At 40.8% G+C, this 11,079-nt stretch overlaps 1 protein-coding gene across 1 annotated transcript; it reads left to right on the top strand.

Moving 5' to 3' along the window:
- The first annotated feature begins 743 nt into the window (after positions 1-743).
- On the top strand, positions 744-6,398 carry LOC100890015. Its single transcript, XM_003724534.2, has one exon. The coding sequence runs from the start codon at positions 744-746 to the stop codon at positions 6,396-6,398; it is 5,655 nt and encodes a 1,884-aa protein (XP_003724582.2).
- The last annotated feature ends 4,681 nt before the right edge of the window (positions 6,399-11,079 follow it).

Raw genomic sequence — 11,079 nt, forward strand, 5'->3', positions numbered from 1 at the left:
ATTGGCAGAAATTGAATTTAGGCCCTCTGCGGCAGGTTAGAAGAACGTGGTAGCTAGGGAAACGAATTTGTAGTTGTTGGAAGAATGTCGGAAGGCCTACCAGTTTTCAACCTCCTTCATAAGCTTATAAGCTCCATAACAGGCAGAAAGTGAACTCTATACTATGACCTCTGTTAATCATCGCTTGAATATGTTCATCGGAAGTCTTCATGTGATTATGATATTATAACTATAATGGAAACAATTGGACATTTTCAGACTGAGTCAATTTGTGCTACACGAATGTCGGTATGTGGAACATGTGTGACGATAATCGCATCGAGATCATTGCAAGGGATGGCATAGGTATGTCATTAAGTATGTGTGCACATTAAATGAGCAGAGACTTGAAAGAGCGATGAATAGAGCAAAGAAGAGCTGCGTGTGGAGTGTTTGGAACGAGTAGCCTAGTCTAACGAAGTTAAGCAGTTACACTGAAGTGATGAGTGACAGTGATAGAAAGGTGTAAAATGAATTTACACAGTAGCAGACGACATAACCTACACAGTAATAGATCTACACTACAGTAGTCTAGGATGAAGACTAGTCACTGTCTATGTCAGATATTATTTAGACCCAACTACAAGTATTCCCACAGGGCCATATGGCATTACATTAGTTGAAAACTGTGGCTTTAGTTTATGAAGAATACTAGCCATATAGTTATTGCTTCACTTCAGAAGTTCAGTTGAATTAAGTCAGTCATGAATAGTGCGACGTATGATCCACTATTTAGTGGTAATCTGGATGATGACCAGGGACTATTTGAATTTGGATTGGATCTGGAAGAAGCCAGAGGTACTAAAGATGATGTTGGGAATGTACCACTAATTGAACCAAGTGATAGTATTTCAAATGTTGGTGCACCAAGATTTGCACCCAAGATGAAGAGTTATGAGTCACACTCGGTTGTCAGTGGGGCAAGCAACTGGAGTGCTGCATCTCGGGCTAAAGTCGAAGCAGCAGCAAGCCATGCAGAACTCAAAGTAAAGGCAGAAGTTCTCAGAAAGAAACATGAACTAGAAAGTGAGATACAATTACTGCAGAGAAGGAAGGAGCAGTTAGAATTAGAAGCAGAAGTAGCTGCAGCAAGTGCAAGATTGGAAGCTATTCAACAGGTGGAAGCTTCACAATACCAAGGTCAAGGTCAAGTTCAAAGACAGCTTGCAAGTGAAACTTCACAAAGACAGCCAGGATACATTCCTCCTTCATCTGTAGCTCATGAGAGAACAACTCAACGTGCTGATAATGTACAAGGTGAGAATCAGCCAGTGTTTGACCTTTCAGCATATTTAATGCAACAAACTAATGTAATTCAAAGACAAAATGACCTCACCAAGGTTCTAGTGGAATGCCACCAAAGAGCATCATTGCCTCAGAGAACTTTGTTACCATTCAATGGAGACCCGTTGCAATACAATTCCTTTATGAGAGCATTTCAACATAGTGTTGAGGAGAAGACTTCGAATCCTAGAGACAAGTTATGTTATTTAGAACAATTCACGAGGGGTGAAGCTAACACCATGGTCCGAAGTTGCATGTACAATGCAGATCCTGAGATAGCCTACAAGCAGGCCAAGGAAGTTCTTCAGAAGAATTATGGCAACAAATACAGGATTACAAATGCCATAATCAAGCGTATGGAGGAGTGGCCAGAAATAAAGACCGATGATGCAGAGAAGCTCAATAACTTTTCGCATTGCTTGACCGAGCTCCTGAACACTGCCAAGGATTTGAAACAGTGCAATGAGATAGATCATTCTAACAATGTCAAGATAGCTATCTCCAAGTTGCCATATCGCCTAAGGGAAAAATGGCGCCATACTGCTGATTACATTCAGGAAGAAAAGGGAAAGTGTATCCAGTTTGAAGATGTGGTGACGTTTGTGGCCAAGGCAGCTCGTGTGATATCTAACCCTGTGTACGGAGACATTAAAGGGCCACAAAGAAGAAGTGACACTACGCATTCCAATGTTAGCCAGCCCGGAAAAAGGAATGAAAGACAAGGCTTTGCTACAAGCATTTCTAGTCAAAGGTCAAGTTCTGACAAATACTGTCTTTATTGCAGGGTATCAACGCACGATTTGGAGACTTGTAGAAATTTGGGAGCCAAACCACATGAAGAACGCATCGAGTTTTGCAGATCACAGGGCTTATGTTTCTCCTGTCTCAAGAAAGCATCACATTTTGCAAAGGAGTGCAAGAGTAGGCTGAAGTGTACATTGTGCCAAAGGACGCATCCATCAGTACTGCACAGACAATTTCAAAAGGGAACCTCAATTCCAAACCAAGATGGTGTTCCAAAGTCTCAGAAAGAAGTTCCAGTACATAAGGACACAGTACATGAAGACACTGATGCTACTTCTACTAACAGTGGAACCCCCGCTACAGACAAATCAGAGAATGGTGTAAAACGCACATTGTCAAGTTTCAGCAGTGGATCCGGCAGCCTCCCTGTTGCGATTCCCGTAGTGGTGCGCTCAAGGGAAAGTGGAAAGCAAATACAGACATATGCATTTCTGGACAATGGAAGCAATGCAGTTTTTGTTAGCCAAGACATGAAGGACAGGCTCCAGCTATCTGGAAAAAGGAAAAACATACAATTGCAAACCTTGACACAGAGTAAGGCCGTAAACTGTGAAGTAATCAACGATATAGAGGTTCTAGACTTAAAGCAGGAGAACAACCTTCAAATCAGAGAAGCATTTGTCCAGCAGTCTATTCCAGTCGGGAAAGAGGAAGTTCCAACACAAGCCAAGTTGACGCAGTTTCCATACCTCCACCATATTCAGTTGCCAGAAATTGATGAGGATGTGGGCATACTAATTGGAAATAACATTCCAAAAGCGTCAGAACCGCTTGAAGTTATCCACAGTGAACATGATGGTCCTTTTGCATTTAGAACCTTGTTAGGTTGGGCAGTGTGTGGTTTATCTAAGTCTGACGAGTCACAAAGGATCTCCGCTCATCATGTTTCGGTCCAAGCAGATATTAATCAGCAGCTGGTAGATATGTTCAACCAAGACTTCAGTGAAAGGGTGATAAATGATAAACCTGAGAAGTCAAGACAGGATAGGCAGTTTATAGACTCAGTTGAAGGATCTATTCAGCATGTAGATGGGCATTATGAGATTGGTCTGCCTCTAAAAAGCCAAAGTATGAAGATGCCTAACAATAAACCTCAGGCTGAACAGCGTTTAGCACATCTACAGAGGAAGTTCATGCGTCAGCCACAATTTCACAGAGAATACAAGGACTTCATGCACAAGGTAATAGATAAGAACTATGCTGAAATGGTGCCAGACAAGGAACTTCAGAAAAAGAATGGTGAAGTCTGGTACATCCCACACCATGGTGTCTACCATCCTCAGAAAAGGAAACTACGAGTTGTATATGACTGTGCAGCTGCCTACAGGGGGCAGTCCCTAAACCAAAATCTTCTACAGGGGCCGGACCTGACAAATAGCCTGTTGGGTGTTCTGACCAGATTCCGTCAAGACCACATTGCAGTCATGGCAGATATTGAGGCGATGTTTTCTCAAGTAAGACTACGGAAAGAAGACAAGGATCTCCACAGGTTTTTGTGGTGGCCTGATGGCAATATCGAACGACCAATCAAGGAGTATCGCATGAATGTCCATGTATTTGGGGCCACCTCCTCACCAGCGTGTGCCAACTATGCTTTGAAACAGACAGCAGAACAGTGTGAACACGACGAAGTTGCACATATCATACAACACGACTTCTATGTAGACGATTGTCTATACTCATCCTCTACTGTTGAGAAGGCTGTAGAGCTCTCAAAAGGGCTACAAGCCACATGTGGAAGAGGAGGTTTCCACCTCACCAAATGGAACAGTAACCATAGGGCAGTTTTGCACGCAATACCAAAGGACGAGAGAGCCAGCAGCGTTCAACAGCTAAACTTTGAAAAGGACAAGCTTCCACAGGAAAGAGCTCTTGGGATACTTTGGAATGCTGAAACAGACTCATTCGGCTACAGCATCAAGATCAAGGATCGGCCGCCAACAAAAAGGGGCATGCTATCAATCATCAGCTCAGTGTATGACCCATTGGGTTTTGTGTCTCCTGTGATCTTAACAGCAAAACAACTACTACAAGACCTATGTAGACTCAAGATAGGATGGGATGATGAGATACCAGCCAAACAGATGAAATTGTGGCAAGGCTGGTTAGAGGAACTTCCGATGTTGTCAGAGTACAAGATAGAAAGATGTCTGAGGCCAGCCTCATATGAGCAAGCAGAATCTATCTCCCTCCATCATTTTGCAGATGCCAGCGAGGTTGGATATGGGACGGTCTCCTACCTCAGAATGGAAAATAGTGAAGGAGAGACCAGGTGTTCATTCCTGCTGAGTAAATCAAGAGTAGCACCCCTTAAGCAAGTATCTATCCCGAGAATGGAATTGACTGCTGCAAGCGTGGCGGTGAAGATAGATCAGGTGATCAAAAGGGAGTTAGAGATACCAGTCAAGAGGACCTACTTTTGGACCGACAGCCAGACTGTATTGCGCTACATTCACAACTCAACAGCAAGATTCCAGACATTCGTAGCTAATAGGCTAGCAGTGATTCAAGATGGCTCTAGTCCGGATCAGTGGCATTATGTCAAATCAAGTCTCAATCCAGCAGACGCAGGCTCAAGGGGGTTGAAAGTACAAGAATTACTGTTGAATGAAGAATGGAAAAGTGGCCCAGAGTTTCTTCTGAAGTCTGAAGAAGAATGGCCTAAGACACCTGACATGTCTCGTGATGGAAAGGATGAGCAGCTTGAGATCAAGAAAACCTGCATGGTGGGTTTAACAAGGCCTGGAGGAGAAGTTTCAACAGTACACAAGTTGATCACATATTTCTCAGATTGGACAAGGTTACGAAGGGCTGTTGCTTGGTGGCTAAGGCTCAAAGGAAAACTGAAAGAAAGGGCCAAGTTGTCCTCGGATAAAGTGTGTTCTGACACCCTTACAGTAGCAGAAGTGAATGGTGCAGAATTGGCTATCGTTCGGTGGGTGCAGTCTGAGTCCTTCCAAGAAGAAGTAGAAGCCATGAATCAGAAAGGAAATCAGCCAGGAAAGGCCATACGCAAGAGCAGCAGCATCATAAAGCTAGATCCAGAAATGCATGACAATGTACTGAGGGTTGGCGGACGACTAAGGAATGCCGAGATTGATGGAAATGCAAAACATCAGGTGATCTTGCCCAAAAAGCACCATGTGTCTACCTTGATAGTAAGACATGTTCATCAAAGTGTAGCACACCAAGGTCAAAACCATGTGCTAGCAGAACTTCTTCAGAAGTATTGGATAATTGGAGCAGGTGTGCTGACAAAGACAATCATCAGAAAATGTGTTACATGCAGAAGGTACCAAGCCAAAACAAACACACAAAAGATGGCAGATCTTCCAAGGCCTAGGGTTGCAGCATGTGAACCACCCTTCACATATACAGGCATGGACTATTTCGGACCTTTCGAGACGAGGCGTGGTCGAAGCATGCAGAAACGTTATGGTGTTGTGTTCACCTGTATGACCAGCCGAGCGATACACATAGAAGTGGCAAGTAGCTTGGACACCAGTTCTGCCATAGATGCCATAAGACGATTTGTTAGTCGAAGAGGTTCTGTCAAGACAATGTATTCAGACAATGGCACAAATTTGGTGGGTGCCTGTAGTGCATTGAAGCAGGCTCTACAGGAATGGAGTCAGGAGCAGATCATGAACTTTTGCTGTAATCGTGGAATTCAGTGGAATTTCAATCCACCTGCTGCATCACATTTTGGAGGAGTATGGGAACGACAAATAAGAACTATCAGAAAAATCCTTCATGCCATACTACATGAGCAGTACTTGAAAACTGCCCAGAGTGATGAACAGCTTCACACCTTAATGTGTGAGATAGAGGCAGTTATAAACAGTCGGCCCCTAACCAGAGCTTCAAATGACCCCAGTGACCTGGATGTCATTACACCTAATCATCTACTACAGGCCAAGATGACTACAAGTCCACCCCCAGGGCGCTTCTCAGAGAAGGATGTATACTCTAAGAAAAGATGGCGGCAGATGCAGTTACTAGCAGATACCTTCTGGCGGAGATGGGTACGTGAGTACCTTCCTACCTTGCAGCAACGGCAGAAGTGGGCCCAACCAAATCGCAGTCTACAAGTGGGAGACGTCGTCTTGATTGCTGATAAGGACGCGCCTAGATGTTCCTGGCAGATGGGACGAGTGGAGGAAGTATATCCGGGTAAAGATGGTCTAGTTCGCAGTGCAAGGATAAAGACAAAATCCACAACACTCACGAGGCCAGTGATAAAGCTGTGTTCGCTCCTGGAAGCAGAATAGTGCTCAACTCGTATCATTTGGAATGTGATAGCATGTTTTTTGTGAAGTTTGGATCGATCACTGTGAATTTAATTTGGATCAAAAAGAGAAATTGGTGCGAGCCAAGCGCCGCCAATGAAACTTATTTTGTAATCGACGTCGATTTTTGCAACCGCCATGTGGAATTGATATAATACTTTGTGAAATGGTGCGAGCCAAGCGCCGCCAATGAAAATTATTCTGTGATCAACGTGAATTTATTTGGATCAAGAGCATTTTCAGCAACTATGAAGCACCGAGTGTTAAAAGCAATTCATAAATCGCGAGTCGAGTTTCTTCCGTGACAGAGAATGATTTGGATTGTGATAAAATACCTTTGTAAAATTGGTGCGAGCCAAGCGCCGCCAATGAAAATTATTTTGTGATCAACGTCAATTTATTTTGGATCAAGAGCATTTCCAGCAACATTAAAGCACCGTGTGTTGAAAGCAATTCATAAATCGCGAGTCGAGTTTCTTCTGTGATGGAGAATAATTTACTCCATCAGATAAACAAGTTGGATGCAGATTCAAGTGTTTGAAGCGTGATAAATGATCAGCTGATAAAGTAATTTCAGAAGAATCTCACTAACTGCAAACTTCGAACAAAAACAAGACATGAAGAACAATTTGTGATGTCCATGTTCCATAAACTTTCAGACTTTCAGAGAATAGCAACAAGACAGGAGGACATTATATTAAATGTTTGCATTGCATGAGTATTTAAGATTTTGTGAAATTGAATAAGTTTTTTATTTGATGTTTTGTCAGGCTAAACAATGTTTTTAAACGTTTGATAAATTTGCAAAATTATGTTTTGTATTTTGGCAGATATTAAAGCACAAGTGGTGCAGTGACACTATTTGTTTGATCAGCCACCTCGATTTCATAGGCAAAGAATTTATATAATTCAGATTTGGAATTATCAGTTTGGAGAAAGTTTTAGATTTCCAAAGGTAGATATGCATTTTGTGCAGGAACAATGGCTGAATTGTTCAATTCGAATTAGTGTTACTTACAGGTTGTAATATAAGACAATATATGTACATGACGCTCTAATACAAGACAATATATGTACATGACGCTCTAATTTAGGTTGGATTCCATGTCACACCAAAGCTGGATAAAGTTGAACTTGTTTTGTGAATTTGTTGGGATAAAAAGACCATTAAAGTAATCACTAGAAAGAAGTGCACATACATGTACAATTTGGTGATGTGAATTATTGTTAGATTGTTATATTTTTGAATACCTGACAACAAGACATTGTCATATGTTTTTCAAACATTTGTAACACAGATTGTATATCAATTAATAATTGTACGAACTTTAATAACAAAGATTTCTTAAATGATGAGTTTGTTTTAAAGTCATAGTTTGCTCAGCATAATGTTTGTTGACATTACATCATACGGTAGTTTGTATACAGTACCATGTGAACATAGAAAGAGTTGAGAATATAATGACGAAAGTACCGTCAATCCCTGTTTAAGCAAACACTGGGATCAGAACACATTATTATAGCCATGGGAGTTTATGTATTATGTTTATTATGATCAAAGGCTCATGGTTTTGAATGGCTTTGTAAGGTATTATTGATTTCAGTTTCAGGTTAAAAACTGATACTTTGGGTTAATTGGTTAATGTTTCTAATAGTTAGGGAGTAAACAAAGATTATGATAACTCCAAGACTTGTATCTTATTGTTAATTGTGAAGATATTGCATGGTTAATTGAATGTTTGTTAATTTGACTGGAATGCAGTTGTAAAGAAATCAGTTTTTTGGTTTTGAGACACAGTTAAATGTTGTCGTTTGAAGAACTACCAATGGCAAAGTATAGCATTGGTTTGATGAGTGCAGAGCTTGTATTTATAATGTTTCAAGGGAAAAATCTGCATAAGTAACGAGTAGGTTAATAAGTAAATATAGCTGATTAATGTTTGTTTAGTTGCTATTATAAAAATATCGCTTGCCATTATGTTTATTTGAAGGTCAAAGAGTTAAGGTTATAACACAGACCTACAGTGGAATCAGTATGCAACTTGCAAGGTCAAAACTAATTTAGTGTTAATCTATTTTAAAATGCACAGGAAAAGGAGACCTGATATTGGATTAAAATGCAAATTATTGTTTGTTGATTGGAACTCATATGCAGGTGTAGCAAGAATCCACTGTATGTCTACATTATTAGATTGTTTATACCGGTAGGTTTTATGAAGATGTTGAGTGATGATTTCTAGCAAACACATTTTATATGAAGCAGTTTTGGTTAAACAGATTGATGACAAGAGTCATTCATCTTTGATTCGATTAGTTTGCCTTTTACAGGAAGTTGCATTAGCTCAAAGGAGTTTATAATGTAAACAAATAGAAACGATAAAGTGTGGGCTATCAAAGAATACAGTGTATTACTTTGAAATATGTTTGTTCGATGATAAGACAAAGGTTTTGAGTTTTTTGTTACAGCCAGTTGGTTGTTATAATGTTAATTTGCTTTGTTGTTTAAAAAATCAAAATGGACAGAAGCAGGCATATTCTAATTCAGGTTCATCTTGTACAGGTAACTTGCAAATGGAGGTTGTAGTTTATTTTAACAGAATGTCTGATCAATGTGACAGATTAGCTCAAACGCAAGAGGTTCAGGTAAATTTTGGACAGCATAGCTTTATGTAAGTGAGCAAACAGGGTATAGAAATTGTGTCGCCCTCGGGCATTAACAGCTACATATGCGTAATGATAAAGGAAATGCAGTTATGTAAGGATTACAAGGTTGTAGTCAGTTTGATAGGAAATCTGTTTCATATTTAGGTGCACGTATGTAACTCAGTTGTTGGTAGTATCCGGTAAGCTACACTATTAAAGGTGCATGTATGCATAAGTGTGGATTGTAATTGTATCAAGAAGTACAATTAAGGGGCCGGGATGTTATTGGCAGAAATTGAATTTAGGCCCTCTGCGGCAGGTTAGAAGAACGTGGTAGCTAGGGAAACGAATTTGTAGTTGTTGGAAGAATGTCGGAAGGCCTACCAGTTTTCAACCTCCTTCATAAGCTTATAAGCTCCATAACAGGCAGAAAGTGAACTCTATACTATGACCTCTGTTAATCATCGCTTGAATATGTTCATCGGAAGTCTTCATGTGATTATGATATTATAACTATAATGGAAACAATTGGACATTTTCAGACTGAGTCAATTTGTGCTACACGAATGTCGGTATGTGGAACATGTGTGACGATAATCGCATCGAGATCATTGCAAGGGATGGCATAGGTATGTCATTAAGTATGTGTGCACATTAAATGAGCAGAGACTTGAAAGAGCGATGAATAGAGCAAAGAAGAGCTGCGTGTGGAGTGTTTGGAACGAGTAGCCTAGTCTAACGAAGTTAAGCAGTTACACTGAAGTGATGAGTGACAGTGATAGAAAGGTGTAAAATGAATTTACACAGTAGCAGACGACATAACCTACACAGTAATACACTACAGTAGTCTAGGATGAAGACTAGTCACTGTCTATGTCAGATATTATTTAGACCCAACTACAAGTATTCCCACAGGGCCATATGGCATTACAAAACATGTAACGGCGGTAATATGGACGCACATGCAAAGGCGCAAATATCAAAAGTTATTTAGGCATGTTAACAATATTTTAGAGATTATTTTCTGTCATAGTTTGACAACGAATAGTACCATTATTTATTGAAATGGCAAAAATAAACAAATGAACTAACTAAATTACACCACAGTTTTATAGTTTGATCATAAAGAAGGACTGTTTTAGCCTAATGTTGAAGATGTAAATATTTCTTTCAAACAAGCAGTCACAAACGGATGAGATTTATTTTCCCTATATTTATTTTAATTCTTCACCTTAAAGGGTCCAGCTTAATCTGAAATAAGAGACTGAACAAACAATGGTCTACATTTGTAACATTTGCAGGTGGCATTTGTAACAAACAATTTCCAGATTATGTCTTTTAAAAAAAATATTTAAAAAATGCCCAGAGACTAAAATTTTGATGACGTTTCAAGGTACAATAAATTTTAAAAAATGTTGCTTTTTCTTAAAACTATAAAATTAGGAAAGGTGATATTCAGGTGAGAGAAATACGCCCTCGTCCTCACGCTGGCCCCCAGCCCCCGGCCTCCAGCCCCCATAATACGTCTTACGCCTATGGTGTATATTAGGTAATCTTTCCAAGAAATGTTAGGGCCTAAAACCTGCCTATAGTCGATTCTCTTTTGCACTTTCTGTTATTCTATTGTAAGCTCTGGGGGGATGGGGGTGGAGGGGTAGTGAGCACTATTTTTTTTTTTTTATGCTCCCGAAAATATGAAGATCACGCCGGCCGATAATTCGCTCAGTGGGGGGGGGGGGGGGGGGGGGGGGGGGGGGGGGGGGGGGGGGGGGGGGGGGGGGGGGGAGGGGGGGGGGGGGGGGTAGTGAGCACTAATTTTTGTTTGGCCCTCGAAAATTTGAAAAATCGCACCCCCCCCCCCCCCCCCCCCTTGAGCGCCAGGGGAAGGGGCCCATCTATAAAAAAAAAAATTACAAAAAGGTAAAATTAACGTGTTTTTACACGTTTTTTTTCTCCCAAGGGAAGGGGCCCGGGTCCCCGGCCCTCTGGATCTGCCACTGGGAGAATGGCTATAGCTACA

The sequence above is a fragment of the Strongylocentrotus purpuratus genome, unplaced genomic scaffold (genome assembly GCF_000002235.5).
Source record: "Strongylocentrotus purpuratus isolate Spur 01 unplaced genomic scaffold, Spur_5.0 spur5_scaffold_13, whole genome shotgun sequence".
Classification (NCBI taxonomy): Eukaryota; Metazoa; Echinodermata; class Echinoidea; order Camarodonta; family Strongylocentrotidae; genus Strongylocentrotus; species Strongylocentrotus purpuratus.